The sequence below is a fragment of the Hypomesus transpacificus genome, chromosome 13 (genome assembly GCF_021917145.1).
Source record: "Hypomesus transpacificus isolate Combined female chromosome 13, fHypTra1, whole genome shotgun sequence".
NCBI lineage: Eukaryota > Metazoa > Chordata > Actinopteri > Osmeriformes > Osmeridae > Hypomesus > Hypomesus transpacificus.
In genome coordinates this window covers 7,135,413-7,154,368 of record NC_061072.1, presented here as the reverse complement: position 1 = coordinate 7,154,368, position 18,956 = coordinate 7,135,413, and the positions used below count along the sequence as shown (strand labels likewise).

The window sequence follows — 18,956 nt, the reverse complement described above, 5'->3', positions numbered from 1 at the left end:
ATATATATCATAACATAATGAAGAACCAACCGAAAAAGCCTACGTTCCCCAAAACTCCGACAGGGTGGCCCACCCATTTGGCTAAAGCATTATGGGATAGCTGTCTGGATAAGGCTGAGCCGCTGGTTAATTGGTGCATTGGGCCAGAACACACCTGACCCTGGATCAGCCCTGTAGGGTCCCTCCTGGTGGGTTCAGTCAGCCTGCGGTGAGCTGAGATGATCCTGAATCAGCTCTTATGACCCTGAGTCCCGGTACTGTATGTTAGTCTCTGAAAGGAACTGCTGGCTGACCTGTGGCCAGTGGTGAGGATAAAGGGCTGGTCGGCAGGCTGGTCTTTGGGTCAGAACTGCTGGTCTGGAGTCATAGGTTAGACCACAACAGACTGCTGGTTAGTTGGTCAATTGGTGGAGAAGTGTCCGATTTGAGTGGATGCATCTCAGCTTTTTGTTGCTAGTTCCACATTGGAGGCTAAACAATGGCTAGCTCCCAAGGAGCTAACGATGGCTAATCTGAACTGGGGTCAGTCCTAGAGGATGCTCGGGGTCATAGCCCTGTCTTGAGAAGGCCCTGAGGCTGCTCTGGGATCAGTGACAGGAGGGGTTTACCGGGCTGGTGGGTCATCCCCAGGTCAGATTAACAGACCTGGGGGCAGTGTCGGGGTCCGGGTTGGTTGGGGGGGTGGGGGGTCAAGACAGCGATCCGGGGGTCTGGTCGGAGCACAGGGGGCAGCCCCTGGAGAAGCAGGCGTCGCAGTGGAGGCCGTGTCCACAGGGGAGCGTGACGGAGCCCTGCTCCCCACACGCCACGCAGCTCAGCCCCTGCTTCCTGTACACCACCTGGGGGATACACGGGGGAGGGGAGGGGGGCAGTGAGTGAAGGACTGAGCCAAAGGGTGTGTGGGAATGAATGAGCGTGAGAGACATTCTCATATCACCAGACAGGGTCGATGCATGGGGGAGGAGAGGGGACTGTTCAGGCAACTTTGTTTGACATGAATGTATGTATGTGTTCGTGTCTCTATGTGTGTGTGACTGTATGTATGTATATGTGTGTGTATGTGTGTGTGACTGTATGTATGTATATGTGTGGGGGGGTGTGTCCAGACCCACCTGCTCCACGGCCTGCAGGCAGGAGCAGAGCTGGGCCTGCAGGCTGAGCACTGACTCCAGGGGCATGTGCTGCAGCAGCTGCAGCTGGCCCAGGGCCTGGTGGGGGTTCTCCCCGCGCCGCAGGCTCTCCAGCGCCCCCTGCAGCAGGGAGGACTGCCGCTGCGCCTCCTCCTCCGCCTGGCGCCCGCGCTCCGCCTCCAGGGCCAGGCGGCCCGCCAGGGCTCGCGAGTTCTCCGCGTCCGCCTTGAGCACCTCCCAGGGCTGGGGAGGAGGGAGGAGGGAGAGGGGGAGGAGGTAGAGGAGGAAAGGGACAAATAGAAACCACAACCCATGAGGACAGGCTTGGGGAGATTTTCAAAGCGGTCAGGCCACCCCAGTGTTTCAGATCGCGGATCGGACGGGACACACACACACACGCGTACGTACCTGTGGGGTGTGTTTCCAGGTGTGGTCCCAGTGCTTGAGGGTCCTGTGCGCGTCGTCCAGCTCCTGTCTCAGTCTGCAGGGGTCGGGGCAGGTGGGGGAGGGCAACAGGGTGGGGGTGGTGCTGGGGGAGGCCTGCCCCGAGGGGAAGTGCTCCCAGATACTGCTGTTCATTCCGTTCAGGCCTGGACACACACACACACACACACATATATACACACATTACACACATGTACATACCCACTCACATGCTCACATTACACATGATACACACATGCACATAAAAGTACACGTTACACACATACGTGACCGATACACACAGTAACGGCACACAAACACGGTTTGTTACATCTAGAGAACAGGTAGACCCCCCCTGCTCACACTGAGGCAGGCTGAGGGTCACGTGACCGAGTTCCACCAACCTAAAGAGCCGTGCGACGGCCCCAGGAAGCTGCTCTCCGATTGGCCGGGCTGGGACAGGTGGGCGGAGAAGAAAGGGGAGGGGTGTGTTCGGATTGGGGGAGAGGGCGAGGGGGGGGTGAAGGGGATGGAGCTGCTGAGGGATCCTGGGATGTTGACGGGCGCAGAACTCTGAAGCTGGTTTCCTCCTGTGTGACATCATATCCTGTTACAGCAACAGTTGTCTTTGTAAAGTGTGCGTCCGTGTGCGCGTTTGCAATGCGCGTGTACGTGTAATGTGAGTGTGCGTGTGTGTCATATGCACCTAGCATGACCCCTGCGGAGCTGCTGTCCAGACTCCTCTCCAGGGCCGACATGCCAAAGTCATTCAGGTCCAGATCATCGAGGGCAGACTCTGTCAACACACACACATTACAAAACCTACACACAAGCACACATTACAAACACACACATTACAAACACGCACACAGACTACGTTCAGACCGCTTCATCGGCCGGCATGCAGACTGACCAACGACGGACTCGACGGTGTCGCTGGTGGGGTAGAAGGGCAGGGCGTTGGCGTTCATGCCCGAGGAGAGGCCTTGTCCTGGGGGGCCGGGAGGGGCCGGGCTGGGCGGGGTGGCAGCCAGGCTGGAGGGCACGCTGGAGGACAGACTCAGAGGACTGCCCACCGGCAGGAACACCAGCAGGTCCTGGAGGCAGGGAGACCAGGATTTAGACCACTAGGATTATCGTTCCATTTGAATATTTTGTGTTTTGAATGAGTGTTGTTGTTTCAAAGGCGTTTCTTGCGAGAGGATGTGCTGCATTGCTAACGGCTGTAGCAGCTATATCAAGTGGGTTCTGTATTTTCAGTAGAGATGCAGGGAATTTGATCTCCACGTTCAGACTAGATCGATACTGCTCAATGTTTACGTAGTTTAGGTTTCAATCGTTTTGTTTATTCATTGTATTCTCTGGTATATTTGTCTACACTGTTGAAGTGTGTGTATGAAGAAGAAAATCGAGCATTTTAAGGCAAATAACTGCATTTGACAACAAACGTTGATCTTTAATTGAAATATTTGAAATTAATCCTACATATGTATACCTGAAATGTACCAATATTGTTATTTGTCTATTTGAAGCAAGACTTAAACCAAAACACTAAAACCATGAGTGTGTGTCAGTGCGTTTGGTGTTTGTGACTGGGGTGGAGGGTGTCTACCTGTTTGCTATGAACCACCGCCATTTCTCTACTGCGCTGCTCCAGGGCAAAACCCCTCTGCTTCGCCTGCAATCAACAAACAAGTATTTGATGTGACTTACTCGTAAACATAGACACCATCCTTCTACTGGCCCCTCAGAGATACTGCTCGTATAAAACAGTGACTGTCGTTGGACAACTAGGCAATCAAATCGCATCCCGGATTCCTACGTCACTGAGATCATTGACAGCTGAAAATTCCAGCCGGCAGATTTGAAATGACACAGCAATTACGTAACAATGTGAGTATTATCATTTCATTTATTTGTTTCATTTAAAAGGGACTATGCACAGTTAAAAACATAAATGCCAGCAGTCGATGCACCATAGATAAACATCTGTAGCTCCTCTGCACCACCGCCACCTCCCCCAACCCTAACCACCCCACCCCCAATCTCACCTGGTCTTCCCTCTCGAACCCGGGGGCTCTCCCGTACCCCCCCTCTCCAGCCCAGGGGGACAGGGGCTCGCCCCCTCCGCACACGTCCTCACACATGGACAGCACCCTCCCCAGGATCCCCTGCTCCGCCATGCAGCCCCCTCCGGAGGGGGAGAAGGACTCGTCCTGGGAGCCAGGCCCCAGGCCCAGGCCCCCTGGGCTGGTGGGCACCTCGTGGGCGGAGTGGGGCTCTGGAGGTCCGGGGTGAGGAGGGCAGGATGGCTCTTCCGTGATGGGAGGCTCTGGAGAGGGAGAAGGAGGGATGGAAAGAGAGAGAGAGGTGGAAAAGAGACTAAATAGATAGTAGTGTCATTGTGTTCAGGGTGTTACTGTAGAAGGTTAGGGTTAGTAGTGTCAGGGTGGTCAGGGTCTTACTGTCGAGGTGGGCGAAGGCACAGAAGGGGCCCCTGGGACAGCTCCCACACTGATGCATGTCGTTACACTTGGTAGATTTATAAATCTGGACACAAACAAGAACGACACCCTCCATTACGGTGTCACCTGAGTTTGTATGTTTCTGAGTGTGTGTATGTTTGTGTATGCATGTATGTGCGTGAGTCGACCTCACACCTCAGGATGGAACTGCTGCTGTGTGTGTGTGTGTGTTTACCTCAGGATGGAACTGCTGCTGTGTGTGTGTGTGTGTGTTTACCTCAGGATGGAACTGCTGCTGTGTGTGTGTGTGTGTGTTTACCTCAGGATGGAACTGCTGCTGTGTGTGTGTGTGTGTGTTTACCTCAGGATGGAACTGCTGCTCTGTGCGTGTGTGTGTGTTTACCTCAGGATGGAACTGCTGCTCTGTGCGTGTGTGGCAGTACTGGCAGCCCTCTGCTCCTTCACACTTGCTGGGATCTCCCCACTCCTCACTGTGTTTCACCGACGGACACGGCAACGCTCTGAACACACACACACACACGCGCGCGATTCCTACTCAGACTGCACGGTCCATTTCACTCGTGGATGATTGGAATAGTCATTTTATACTTCATTTACACTCCGGCCGTGCGTGGGTCATACCTATATTTGTGTTTGTGTGGGCTGCGCCTCCTGTCTTTGCTGTTGTGGTAGTACGGGCAGGCGTAACCTTGGCGACAGAGACGAGGCGGTTTTTTACACAGTTCCGTCTTGTAGTGAGACAGAACATAGGTGGTGTCTGAGGGCGAGGAAGACGGAAGGAGAAAGTGGAGGAGGAGGGGGGGAGAGGGGGAGAAGTAGAGAGACAGAGAGAGGTCATTTGAAACTGATCTTTCCAGCACCGCGTGTGTGTGTGCGCGCGTGTGTGTGTTTGGTGTGTGTACCTTGCCATCGTGGCTCCTCACTCAGGATCTTCTCGATGAGGGCCGTGCTGGCTGCTTGTCCCGACTGGCTGTCTCCTCCTCCTCCCCCCCCCCCCTCCCTCCCCCGGCCCAGAGGCCCCCGAGTCCAACACCTGCACCTCCCTGCAGAAAGAGACACACACACATGCACTAAGCAGGGTCCGCATACTCAATCGCACACATTATAATGCTAAACACTCACTAACCATTTAGAGTCCACACACACACACACACAAACTAATCACGGTCAACGGACGTATACACACACACGCTAATCTCAGGCCACACACAAACAAACACACACTATTGAGGGTCCACACACACACACACACTCTCTTTGTACTCACTGATCTTGCCTGTGGCAGTCCCCGGCCGCGTACCTGATGTCGTAGACGGGGCAGCGCAGGTCATGTGACCCGTGGGCGAAGGCGCAGTGGGAGCCGTTCTTGCTGCAGTGGCCCTTCGAGTCTGTCTCGTGGATGCAGGAGCCCGTCTTGTAGTAGCGGAGGTGGTACCTGCGCTCCGTGTCCCCTGCCGTCCGGTGCAGGAATGGACATCTGACACACACACACACACAAGTAAGCAGAGGCAAGCAGGCAGATGCACACATGCAGGTAGAGGCCCACACACACATTTTGGTTGATAAAAAGGGGAGGTGTGTGTGTGTGTGTGTGTGTGTGTGTGTGTGTGTGTGTGTAGACTTAGGGATGGACATGTCCTATTCTTCAGTTGAACCCGTAGTACAGATGACATCCAATGATAGACACTCCAACATTCCCCCAAATGGGCTTATGTTCTCTCAACACGGAAACATTAAAGCACAGACCGTAATTCAGTCCCCTGCATCATTTCCACACCTCATGACTCATTGATAAACACGTGTCAGCCACATCATTGGTGCTCATCACTGGCATTCCCTGTGTGTGTATGTGTGTACATAAGTGTGTGTGTATGTGTGTGTGCCCGCTGTTGACGGCAAGCGATAACGTGTCAGCACTTCTTCATCTCTCCCTACGTCACGGCCGCGTGTTGGTCTGCTGACGACAACGGCGAACAGCCGGCGCACACAGCTGCCCCTCTGATCGGCGTCAGTCGAGAGAGACCCGTTAACGGGCGTGGCTCCCGCTCGAGTCCTGCTCACTGACCCAGGGGGGCTTTGTGATGCAAACTGCCTGAGATGAGCTGCTAACGAGCGGTTGGTGAGGTGAAGGTTCTGGAAAGGACAGCTGACGAGGCCTCGCCGAGAGAGCCAATCGCAACCTTGGGCGTGCCAAAAAAGTTGGGACGCGACTCGGGAAGGTCGTCGAGACTATTGTTGTCACGTGACACCCACAGAGGGTGTGATGCAGAGTACTCTTCCTCTCCTGCCCCCCACCAAAGTTCTGGTGGTCTTCCACCCTCACCCCAGGCCCCCTCCCTCACCCCACGCTTGGCCCACACTCACTCGTCCCCTTCGGGGCAGGTTCCTGTGCCCTCATCATATTTGGTGCAGTAGATGTCGGGGCTGTAGTTGAACGTGCCGTCTCTGCGGCGCATGGGCCTGCGGCGCCGCTGGTTAAGGAAATGCCAGTAGAAGCAGGCGAAGGGTCGGTGCTGGGTGCACTTGTGCTGCACAAACAGCGGACACTGCTCGGTCCTAAACTCCTTCAGGTATCTTGGGAGGGAGGGAACGGGGGGGGGGGGGGGGGGGGGGGCAGAGAAATCGACCAAATAGTGGTGAAGTTAGGAGACTGAGACAAGGGAGTATAGTATCACAGTTTTTGTTTTGTTATACCATCAGTACTCCGAGACAAATGTGATGGTAACTAATACTGTACTTGTAGAAACCTGAATAGCCCCGTTCCCTTTCATTCATTCACGCACACACATTTGTGGACCTCGCATTATGTCATCAAACATTACAGATGACAGATGAGTGCATACAACTTTCGTTATTATCGCTGGCTTTAGGGAACAAACTGAATTGGAAACAAAGACCTAAAACTCCCAACAGTTCCAATCCACCGCTCATTTCTGGGTAATAACAACTGGATCTTTATAAGTAGGCCTTAATGCACTACACTAGCTAAACTTACAGCGTTACATCAATTGCAAGCTTATTCGGTTACCCCAAAAAGTTGTTGTTACACATACGACCTGAATGATGAACTTATCTCATATTTTACAAGTGTGTGTTTTGGTACGTGCGCCAGTGCACGTGAGATTGTTGTGTACATGATTGTCTACGTACGTATAATGTTGAGGTTTTTCAGGCTGTACATGCAGAACGTTAGCGGGAGATGTAGATCCTCCAGCAGGGGACGGGGAAGAGGAGGAGGAGGATGGTCCACCGGTGGTCGTAGCCCCCGTAGTACACAGGGGCTGCGTGTGTGTTCTAGACATTTTTTTCCTGTTTAAAGCTACTCAACCTGCTTTCTATACCTACAAGCGTCGAAATCCGCATTCTTGACTGATGTGCGCTTGCGCAAAATGTAAGGAAATCGTAGCGTCACGAAATCAGTGATGAACTATGGGACATGAAGTTTCAGGTCGAATCAAGCTGTTAAGTAAATGCAGCCGGTATAAAAACGGAATATCATCTAGTAACGTTATCTATATACAAGGAGGTGACTTGAAACAGAGGCTAATATAATGATCACTAAACTATACACAAAAACGAAAATAGAAAGTTAATCGGACGTTAAAAGAAACCATTTTTGACGGAAAATCTATGCTAATCCAATCACCGGCCAGGATTTAGTTGTCGGTTACATGACGTCACGAAACCCTATAAAGTGCACTGGAAACGCAGAAGAATACAAACAGTGTGAGTTTCCAAGGAAGGATTGTCTCGGATCATTCAGTAGGCAAACAACGTTTGGTGATTAACTTTATACATTGTAGGTAATGTTTGATTTTAGTATAACAGCTATAATATGTACTATTTCTTTGTTCCAGGGAATGCTCTTTCAATTGAATGGTATTCATTATTTGGCTTGTATGCTAGCCAAAATGGACTACTGTTAGCCAACAAGCTAGACTACTCGAACAATAGAATTTCAAACTGAGCCAGTGACGACAATGTGGGTGGCAAATGTCTTGAGCTAATCGACAAAGTAATGGTAGACAACATTGTTGTTGTTGGCTTGCGACGTTAGATAACAGTACTAGCCACGGTAAGACTCTGGATATCGGTAGCGAAACCGAATGCTACTTTTGACTGTTATTTAGCGTGAACGGGTTAATCAGGGAAAGGGGACTAAAACGGCGAGTTCCTGGCTTTCTTCAGCATACACAGTAATTATGTATTTAGTAGACTGTAGCTGACTGCTAAGCTAGATTGCTACTGTACTGCTGACCAGCTAATGTTGATTATACCTTACCCCTTACATGTAAGGACTTGTAAGAAGTGTTTGAAATTAGATTAATTTGATTTGTGTAGTGATTATCCTAGTCTAGTTAAGATGGCCATTCACAAATGCTTCCGAATGTTGGTCGCACGAACAATGCCTATATATATGCTTGTCAGTTAAATACCAGAAAATGGATACCAGCCGTATGATGTCAGGCATCATGTCGGCAATTAATCTACTGTAGTGATGATCTTAGTTAAAATGGCGGGATATATTTAAAGACCTAGAAAGCGATTTTGTATTTGAAATTTCAATGGCGTACGTGCCCGCTCTTCTCCACAAAGACTGCATTGGCTTTTACGTAATGAGGCTGGGCCAGGGTTTTTCATGGAAGGCGGGGTGTTTCTACTGGCGGAGCCAGCTATTGCCCTAACACCAGACAGCTTTCGGAGCTGGCGTGGGGGGAGGGGAACCCTGGCGGAAACAAATTGAGAATTTAATGGTACTGTGGCATTACATCAAGTGTTTTGCGTTTCCCTGTTGCGAGCAACATGTTTATCAAATGGCCATTCGCAGCTAACGTTTAGTGTTTTCAATTTCCAGTAAGAAATGGCTCGTACCAAGCAGACTGCGCGTAAATCCACCGGAGGAAAGGCGCCTAGGAAGCAGCTGGCCACAAAGGCTGCGAGGAAGAGTGCGCCCTCTACCGGAGGAGTGAAGAAGCCCCATCGTTACAGGTTTGTCCACTAGAAAAAGCTCAATGCACTCGATCGTGTTCAACCTAACCTTAAACAGACTAAATGCTTCACATTTGAACTGAAGGCATGTATTTAAAACGTGCCATCTTGCGGCTTTTGCTCAGGCCCGGAACCGTGGCTCTGCGTGAGATCCGTCGTTACCAGAAGTCGACCGAGCTGCTGATCCGCAAGCTGCCCTTCCAGCGTCTGGTCAGGGAGATCGCTCAGGACTTCAAGACAGACCTCCGTTTCCAGAGTGCGGCCATCGGTGCTCTTCAGGTTAGAACCAGAACAACTCGTCCTGCTTTCTCATACATACACACGCACTGCTGTGCTAGCAACCCCAGTGTTCAGAACTACATTTCATAAATTTGCATCCAAAGCAGTGCGGGCATAAAACGCAGCGTTTTAAATGCTTACTTTTGTGAATATTATGAACTAATCACACTCGGGTCTTTCGTGTGAATGTACAAACGAACCATCTCTCCCTTCCCAACAGGAGGCTAGCGAGGCCTACCTGGTGGGTCTGTTTGAGGACACCAACCTGTGCGCCATCCATGCCAAGCGTGTCACCATCATGCCCAAAGACATCCAGCTGGCTCGCAGGATAAGGGGCGAGAGGGCCTAGGAACCCCACCCCCTTGGCTTCGTCCAGACTAATAATCCTATTTATCATACCTAACCCTTTTTTGTGGACATGTTATTTCTTGGGTATTTTTAAAAGGAGTGTTCCTGATTTATACTTTTATTTTTTTTGTATTTTAGAACGAGGTAAAGATCTGTCATTCCACTATTCTGGATTATGGGTATTGTTCAGTGACCCATTGACATATCTAGGCGTTTCTGCCCGGCTTCAAACTGGAGGCATCTTGGGTGGGGGGGCGGGCGGGCGGGCGGTGGATTGGGGGGGGGGCTGTGTAATAGGTGTTCAGAATGGGTGAGTTTGCTGTTCTCCACTTCTGGGGCGGTTGCCTCCAATGCCCCACCCCCTGTCACTCATCAGCCGTCTCTCTCACACTCTCCTTAAGCGGTTGGCTCCACAAAAGGCGCCACACTTTCAACCGACCTCCTGACCCGCCTGGCTTTTGACCAGCTGGATGGCCAGGTGTCAGGGTCTCTTTGTGCTACTGCTCTGGGTGGGTGATCGGGGGGGGGGGGGGGGGGGCACAGCAGGGAGGCTCACTGTGGTCGTTCAGGACTGCTTTTTACATATTACTTTTCCTACATAAAAAGAACCTTGGCAGCTACATTTAATACTATTTATGACGTGTTGTCACATTGTAGTCTTTCTATTAAATGTCTTTACGAGTACAAGCCATGTCTGTGTAATCATTTGAGTGCATGGTTGATGTGTGTCAAACGCATTGTAAACACCGTAGGGTATTTTATTTACACGTGTTGCTTTGTACAAAGGCAGGACATGAAGCACAGGCTTTGTTGAGCTGCTATGGCGCATACAGATGACGTTCCTCGACGTGTCATACAAACCACTCTGTGTGCTTAAACCCTGTAGCTGTGTGAAAGGAAGATGCAATTACAAATTGTATCAATCGTTTCCCAGAATGCTTATTGCAATCATCGACTAGCAAGAGGATTGCAACCTGAAGTCTTACTGAGCTGTACATGCCCTCATACCATAAATTATTCAATAAGAGATGTAAATCAGGTCGTCTTGAGAAGCGTAACACTCACCAATGCGGCTGACTATATCCTCACACTGCTTCCCGTGGCTGGCTCTCAGCACCACACAGCAGAAGCCCGATGACTGGGGTGTTTCTGGGGAGTCTCTGAAAACACAGCCAATCATTAGCTGGCATGACATCTGGTTGCCAGCCAATGACAAGCCAGCCTGTGATGGCTTTGGGGGTGTCGAGTCATTTGTATTCAGAAGAGAGGCGCTATGAGGAAGAATGCAGTCCAACAGGACGCTCATCACTGCTGCTACATCCTGGAGGGGGTTGTTTAGAAAGCACGCTCCATACCGTGGATGACTGATCAAAGAGCGGGGTCATCGTTTGGGCGGTGACGAGTTTTTCTTTGCGTAAGAAACGGTAGTGGAGATCATGGTGCGTGTCATCGCTAATATGTAACGTTGGGGCGTTGATTTCGTGCGACAAATGGGAGGTATTTCCACCCCCCCCCCCCCCCCCCCAAGGGGAAAAAGAACGACCCTGTTGACGATAGAAATGTTCAATGTCGGTGTCGCTTCCATACTTACACTACACAGAATGCAAATAGGGTGAAGTCTGGCTGGCCGTATCTCCCCACGCATGAGATCTCAGGGTAGTGGTGCTGGAAAAGCTCCTAAGAAACACGCACGCAGGGTTAGGTTGTGCAACTGACTGACGAGGACAATTGATACGACCGTACACAGGTTGAACTACTTCTTGGCACTCTTACTTTCTTGCTGGCATTGTCAGTACAAGTTAAGTGGGTTTCCTTTAAGTCCAAAAGCACTTCCTGTGGGATAAAGAGAGTTGTGGTTGATTTCAGTGGTGTAGTCTTAGTCTAGTACAGCGTGTCTCAATCCTGGTGGACTCCCTGTTTTATGTTTTAGATGTCCACCCCCCCTCCCCCTCATCTGGTTCAAATACATGGCTCATTGATAATCATCCATTCTAGCATATAGTGAACATACTATGAATTAACCAAGACCCCTCCCCCTTATAAGCCATGCATAACTGCAATTGTTTACAGATGGTCGACAGCAAAAGTCTAAATATTACTTAGACTTCACAAGTTGATTTCAAGATAAGATATACTTTTATTCATCCCACAATGGGGAAATTCGGGCAAAGCAGCAGCAAAGTTGACAGAAGTATACATCAATTTACAAAGTAAGTACGAGATATTATTAAAAAAGATAACACCAGTTGCATATGTAGACCCAATATAAATAAACATATATTAATAATATTGCACAGTAGTTTGCACTTTAAGTGTGTCCATTAGTTATTTAGAGTGGTTGAGTCATGTGTGTGTTTGTGTGCATAGAGCAGTGCTGGTTGTATAGTCTCACAGCAGCAAGAATGAATGAGCAATGAAGCGTGAGTCCATTTTACACGTCCAAGCAGTGGGCTGGATTCCTACCTGGCTGGGCTGATCTCTCTTTAGGACCTGGGGGATCCCCACCTGCAACACCTCCTTCCCTCCATACTGACATCGAGCAGGAAGAGAAAAGAGTCATATAATACTAACAGACAAAACACTCCCAAGACACACGTACAAAAAATTAAAAATAATAAGCTGTACTCTCATCCACATACAGAAAATTTGATAAGAGTACAGCACATGCTGACATAAAACACAATACACACCAACATTGAATTATAAAATTACATATCTACCATTCCAATGTTTGCCTTTCCCATGTACTGCACAATGTAAACAATTCTGCAGGGGAGAAGGAGTGCAGTCCAAGATTTTACAAGTTCAGTAATGGTTCACTAGGTTCACACAAGTTAATGTTATCTATATTACCCACTTCTTCCACGGTGCAGTGTCTCATTATGAATATTTATCTACAGTGCCCTCCAAAAGTATTGGAACAGTGAGGCGAATTCCTTTATTTTTGCTGTAGACTGAAAACATTTGGGCTTGACATCAAATAATGAACGTGAGACCAGAGATCAACGTTTCAGCTTTTATTTCCAGGTATTTACATCAGGATCTGATGCACAACTAAGAAAATATCACATTTTGTTTGAATCCACCCATTTGTCATGTGATCAAAAGTATTGGAACAGATATACTTAAAACATATTTAAGTGAATAAGACTTAATATTTAGTTGCAAATCCTTTGCTTTCAATAACTGCAGCAAGTCTGTGACCCATTGACGTCACCAAACTTTTGCATTCTTCCTTTTTGATGCTTTCCCAGGCTTTCACTGCAGCCTCTTTCAGTTGTTGTTTGTTTTGTGGGGTTCCTCCCTTCAGTCTCCTCTTAAGCAGGTAAAATGCATGCTCTATAGGGTTTAAGTCTGGAGATTGACTTGGCCAGTCTAATACCTTCCATTTCTTGCCCCTGATGAACTCCTTTGTTGTTTTGGCAGTGTGTTTTGGGTCGTTATCTTGCTGCATGATGAAGGCTCTGCCAATCAGTTTGGTTGCATCTTTCCTTAAATTGGCAGACAAAATGTTTCTGTAGACTTCCGAGTTCATTTTGCTGCTGCCATCATGTGTTACATCCTCAATGAAGATTAATGAGCCCGTCCCAGAAGAAGCCATGCAAGCCCAAGCCATGACATTACCTCCACCGTGTTTCACAGATGAGCTTGTGTGTTTGGGATCATGAGCAGTTCCTTTCTTTCTCCAAACTTTAGCCTTTCCATCACTTTGGTAAAAGTTAATCTTTGTCTCATCAGTCCATAAAACTTTGTCCCAGAATTTTTGAGGTTCATCTCTGTACTTTTTGGCAAATCCAGCCTGGCCTTCCTATTGTTCTTGCTAATGAGTGGTTTGCATCTTCTGGTGTAGCCCTTGTACTTTTGTTCATGAAGTCTTCTGCGAACAGTAGATAGTGATACCTTCACTCCTGCCATCTGGAGGTTGTTGCTGATCTCACTAACAGTTGTTTTAGGGTCTTTCTTTACAGCTCTCACAATGTTTCTGTCATCAACTGCTGATGTTTTCCTTGGTCTACCTGTTCGACGTCTGTTACTTAGTACACCAGTAGTTTTCTTCTTCTTCAGGACATTCCAAATGGTTGTACTGGCTATGGCCAATGTTTCTGCAATGGCTCTGATTGATTTTCCATCTTCTCTAAGACTCACAATTGCTTGTTTTTCACCCAAAGACAGCGCTCTGGTTTTCATGTTGTTTTCACCTCTGAATACAGTCTGCATAGACAAAACCTATCTTACCCAATCTGAACCTGAGTGTAGACATTCAGTGGTATTTATTGATTGAATAATGTATGTAATAGGACACACCTGGGCAACAAAACACACCTGTCAGTCACATGTTCCAATACTTTTGCTCACGTGACAAATGGGTGGGTTCGAACAAAAAGGTGATATTTTCTAATTTGTGCATCAGATCCTGATGTAAATACCTGGAAATAAAAGCTGAAACGTTGATCTCTGGTTTCACATTCATCGTTTGATGTCAAGCCCAAATGTTTTCAGTCTACAGCAAAAATAAAGGAATTGGCCTCACTGTTCCAATACTTTTGGAGGGCACTGTATGTCTATATTACTGTGACACATCAGAGAACAAGCAAGTCGTTTGAAATCACCAGAAAAGTCAGTCAATTTCTAGCGCCAAAACCTTTTAGACCACAAATAATTCACTATTTCATAATACTTCTTTATTTGTGGCGGAAGTTAGCATTGTTAAAAGAACCTGTCAAATATTTCACGTTGAGGTCTCAAACAGAGTTTGCGGTTCGACATGTCGTGGTTCAGGCATGTCTACCTCTCCAACTCACCTCCCGTCTTTGAGGCACTGTGACGGCGCTGACCTCTCATTGGTGGAGAGCTGAGAGGAAGGCGAAGGGTCTAGCCGCAAGGAGGGGTTCTCCTCTCTCAGCTCCCGTAGGAGTTTGATGATTGGCCGATACGTGCCCCCCTCGCGGCCCTGCCAGCGCAGCACGCGCAGGGACAGTGGCCGACCCTTTAACCGAGACAGCACCACACCTGCCTACAACACCACACACAGCAGGGACAGCACTATGTCACAGAGTTTTGAAATATTTATTTGATCATAAAATATTAAATACAAAGCTTATTTATACCGTAGTAATGACTAGAACTTATCAAAACTTTATCACCCCTGTTCATGCTCGATCTCTTGGTATTCCTATTTACCACCAGCGTTATGTTAGAAGGTGTTGTGGTTTTGAATGTCACCTGCACACAGCATGGTGCCTGTCCACTGTGATTACTGTAATACCAGAACACCAGTATTAGCTGGTAGGTGACTGAGGTTTTGAGATCAAGGTTGTAAAGGTCCAAGTTCTGTTTACAACCTTGATATGTCAAGGGAGTGGTTGTGTCCACAGAGACTCATTTGTCTTGCTTGCCTGCACACTGAAATGGATAGTTCGGTGTGCCCACTGCAGGGTTGCAGTGCATGCAAAGTGACCTGAACATCTGACCAATAAGGTGAATCATGATAAACATTGAATTCTAGAATCAAATTGAATGGCATGGAATTGTTAGCGTGACGGTCAGATGTTGTGTCATGGGGGCCCGGCATGTGGTCGGGGTGGTGAGCAGGGATGAAGGGAGCAGAGGACCTTCCTATCATCTCACCTGGCCATTCCTGGCATTCCGAAGGGAGATTCCGTTGATCTCGTCGATGATGTCACCCAAATGGATACATCTGTCCACCTGGGCCTGGCTGCCTGGCAACAGGTTCAGCACAAAGACACGCCCACTCAAATACCTGGGGGAGAGCAAAAGAGAAAGAGAGAGAGAATAAAAGAGAGAAAGGAGAGAGACGAGAGAGAGGAGAGCTTGAATGAGAGAGGAGGGAGAGGGGAGAGAGAGAAAGAGGTCCATTCATTCTCAGCAAACGTACATTTTTCATTTGTTTATCATGTTAAAAAAAACATTGAATACGTCAAAAAAAACGAAACATAGAAACGAGCGCAGCCAGAACAAACCTGAGCACCATCCCCAGCTCTTTGCAGGGAACGGCCTCGTACACGTCACACACCTGGGGACACAGCGAGACGGATGACACCCAGCACCCTGGCCCTGTCACACATCTAACCCACACCACCCAGCACCGTTTTCAAACACAGCGACCAAACAGCCATAGCTTACAGGCAGCAGCCAACTCTCGTCCAGGAAACTGCAGTTCTGAGGAGGAAGCAGAGAGGAGACTCTCAGTCTGCTGTGTTTCTCTGACGTGCTGAACGTGTCGTGTCCAACATTTCTCATGCATCAACAACAACGGTGTTTAAGTGCAGAGGAAGCTTGAAGGGGGCCGGGGGGAGGGGGGCCCTGTGAAGTGACCCTTCATTGTGATCACGTGTTAATTCGTCTTGACACTTTTATCTGTGGCGATGTAATGCTTGAACCTGTGATCTCTTGATCTGCAGTGAAGTTCTCTACCACTGAGCTACAACAACCTATCCAGGAAAAGTAGTAGGGTCACCCACCATCCCGCCCACTATGAACTCTGACCCAGGCGGAACGCAGAACAGCACCATATATGGTCAGGCAGGAAGAGGAAGAGGGCCTACCTCCATGTCCAGCTTGAACTCCATGCCTGACAGCACGAGGAGCAGAGACGTGAAAGGCTCTGCAAGAACGCACCGAGAACCCGTGATTACTGTTCACTTCCTGGAAGTCATGCCAACCGTTTTGCAAACACGATAAGGGAATGGAAATATGCCTCACCAACGAACTCCTCATTCCTGAGAATTGAGACAGCCGGATTGTACCACTGAGAATGAGAGACAATGTAATACGTTTGTTACACATTTTTTATGAGCAGAAAACTGAGCTGAGTAAAAAATGCCATGTCGAGCACACGTAGACACACACACACACACGCACCTCCAGAAGCTTGGGTGTGTGTAGCAGGTGTTTGATGAATCCTTCTAGAACCCTCCGTTTGAGGGCCAGCCTGAGCAGGTATCGTCCCCGACCCTGAGCCGAAAGCAGCTTCTTGTTGACGGCTGTCTGTTCCACTGCCAGAGATAGAGCACTGAGCCTGCACACACACACGCACACACACACACACACACACACCACAACATCAGGGTTCACACACTGCTCACAGGAAACTGGAGCCCACCACTCATCCAGTCACAGTCTACTGGACTGTAGGTTACTGTAATACATGATTATTTGTTGTACATGCTGCTTACCTGCCACATGTGTCCTGACGGGGAAGCTGTTCAAAACAATGCCAGTAGTCTCTGTGGACCAGACACAGAACCGGCTCTGAAAAGAGAGAGAAAGAGAGAGTAACTTAAGGCCAGTAAGGTCCAGGTCTAGAGGCCAGTAAGGTCCAGGTCTAGAGACCAGTAAGTTCCAGGTCTAGAGACCAGTAAGGTCCAGGTCTAGGGGAGGGTCTAGAGGCCAGTAAGGTCCAGGTCTAGAGGCCAGTAAGGTCCAGGTCTAGGGGAGGGTCTAGAGGCCAGTAAGGTCCAGGTCTAGAGACCAGTAAGTTCCAGGTCTAGGGGAGGGTCTAGAGGCCAGTAAGGTCCAGGTCTAGAGGCCAGTAAGGTCCAGGTCTAGGGGAGGGTCTAGAGGCCAGTAAGGTCCAGGTCTAGAGACCAGTAAGGTCCAGGTCTAGGGGAGGGTCTAGAGGCCAGTAAGGTCCAGGTCTAGAGGCCAGTAAGGTCCAGGTCTAGGGGAGGGTCTAGAGGCCAGTAAGGTCCAGGTCTAGAGACCAGTAAGGTCCAGGTCTAGGGGCCAGTAAGGTCCAGGTCTAGGGGAGGGTCTAGAGGCCAGTAAGGTCCAGGTCTAGAGACCAGTAAGGTCCAGGTCTAGGGACCAGTAAGGTCCAGGTCTAGGGGAGGGTCTAGAGGCCAGTACTCACGTTGGAGGCCCTTCCTAAGGATGAGCTCCAGCAGCTCACAGCAAGAGGTCAGGTGAGGGTTGAGGTCTGTCACTAGCTCCCCCGCAGCCTGGAGGTTCAGGATGCACACTGAGGACCACACAAACACATACACACACACAGGGACACACACGTATGAACACACACGCACACATGCCAGTGATGTACCATGTACCAGCACAGCCAAGAGGACGATATTTTTGAGCATTTGTTCATGGGTGAATGCAGGCAGGTTGCATCCAGGCTGAGTTCAGGTTGTGAAGACAGTAGATCTCTTCACTGATGGTTTAAAAACCTAGTTGCCAGGTAACCTAGAATCATCACCTTTTCTCCCTGTCACCTTTGCATGTGTAAATATCGATAGTCACCCGCTTCGATAAGTTCATTTGCTCGAAGGTGCAACAGAATTTAGGACAACCGGTGCATTAGTAAAAGATGAAAGCGGGGAAAAAGCGTCATTTCAGGTCCTTTAAATGGATTTAATCAAAGCAGATGATTAGGCTGAAATTGAGCGACAAACCTGACGAGTGACTCATTGTTAAAGAAAAAAAAACGCAAATCGGGTGTGATTCTATAGGCTACAGAAAGAAATGCGTACACATGCACTAAATCCATCACATAATTATCCACCCATATTGTATATAGCAAGCTTTACCTTTGAGCGTCCCGAGGAGCGGGTCTTTAGGTGGCATGTTCCTAGCTCCAGAGCACGAGAGAGATGCGCAGTCTCGCGTTCGGTCTCCGCGTCACAGCCCACGCGCGCTTCCGTGTAACATACCGAGACACCTCACTCCTTTATCGCTTACAGTAGTAACATATGTTTATTTAGTTAAACTATTTCCCCAAATTAAAACGTCGCATAGCGCGCTGATGGTGAGTGTACGGTTTCAGTATATGCCAATTTTTTTTTTTAACACATCATGTTAAACAACTTACCGACTGAAATTTCTAATATAAAATTACACTGTTCTACGCCGGGGTACGAATAACGCAGCTTACTGGCGCCCTAGTGTGGATGGAAATCCTGTCCGTGGTTGGTCACGCCCTTCACGAACAATTTTATTCGTCGAGTCGTCAGCATTCGTAAAGCTACCGAAGAGAGCCGAAGATTAATGACAGACACAAGCGGCGCGCTCTCCTTCTCTCCTCTTCTGAGCGCGTGTGCAGTCGCAGTCGCAGTCGATGGAGCGCTCCACAGTAGAGGGGTGTTGAGGTACAACTTTGGTTACAGTAGACAGGCATTCAAACACACTTTGGGAGGCGCAAACTCCACTTTACAGACTAAAGGATTAGGCCTTCCTCGTTTGGTGTTTGTAGGTAAGTCGTTTTGTTTTATTTGTATGACTGTCATCATGTGTTTGACAACACTTCAATATTAGGACAGGGTTGGGCAAATCACGTAGCCTACAC

General features: G+C 48.9%; 3 protein-coding genes across 6 annotated transcripts; 1 reads left to right on the top strand and 2 right to left on the bottom strand.

Annotated features, from left to right (window-relative positions):
- Positions 1-168: 168 nt before the first annotated feature.
- unk (unk zinc finger) lies at positions 169-7,647 on the bottom strand. Its single transcript, XM_047031691.1, is given in 16 exon segments — positions 169-839; positions 1,113-1,373; positions 1,539-1,720; positions 1,958-2,143; positions 2,260-2,349; positions 2,467-2,650; positions 3,166-3,231; positions 3,605-3,885; positions 4,019-4,103; positions 4,422-4,539; positions 4,661-4,796; positions 4,942-5,038; positions 5,040-5,082; positions 5,340-5,516; positions 6,404-6,613; positions 7,190-7,647. Coding segments are annotated over 16 exon segments (2,418 nt in total). The 5' UTR covers positions 7,342-7,647; the 3' UTR covers positions 169-689.
- Positions 7,648-7,738: 91 nt separating this feature from the next.
- On the top strand, positions 7,739-10,339 carry LOC124475303 (histone H3.3A). Of its 3 annotated transcripts, none has more exons than XM_047031805.1 (4): positions 7,739-7,819; positions 8,895-9,028; positions 9,154-9,307; positions 9,528-10,339. In XM_047031805.1, exons 2-4 carry the CDS (start codon positions 8,901-8,903, stop codon positions 9,654-9,656), a joined length of 411 nt encoding a protein of 136 aa, XP_046887761.1. In that variant the 5' UTR covers positions 7,739-7,819; positions 8,895-8,900; the 3' UTR covers positions 9,657-10,339. The 3 variants fall into 3 exon arrangements, with proteins under 3 accessions (XP_046887761.1, XP_046887759.1, XP_046887760.1); XM_047031803.1 differs by having other exon boundaries at positions 7,747-7,838; XM_047031804.1 differs by having other exon boundaries at positions 7,757-7,842.
- A 59-nt stretch (positions 10,340-10,398) lies between these two features.
- si:ch211-250n8.1 lies at positions 10,399-18,890 on the bottom strand. Of its 2 annotated transcripts, XM_047031737.1 has the most exons (17): positions 18,483-18,890; positions 18,202-18,347; positions 17,529-17,636; positions 16,852-16,927; positions 16,538-16,694; positions 16,379-16,424; positions 16,222-16,280; positions 15,800-15,835; positions 15,637-15,689; positions 15,284-15,416; positions 14,458-14,669; positions 12,376-12,421; positions 12,119-12,184; positions 11,429-11,488; positions 11,247-11,332; positions 10,721-10,815; positions 10,399-10,541 (listed from the first exon to the last, which is right to left on the bottom strand). In XM_047031737.1, exons 2-17 carry the CDS (start codon positions 18,236-18,238, stop codon positions 10,507-10,509), a joined length of 1,305 nt encoding a protein of 434 aa, XP_046887693.1. In that variant the 5' UTR covers positions 18,239-18,347; positions 18,483-18,890; the 3' UTR covers positions 10,399-10,506. The 2 variants fall into 2 exon arrangements, with proteins under 2 accessions (XP_046887693.1, XP_046887692.1); XM_047031736.1 differs by having other exon boundaries at positions 18,202-18,890.
- Between the last annotated feature and the right edge of the window lie 66 nt (positions 18,891-18,956).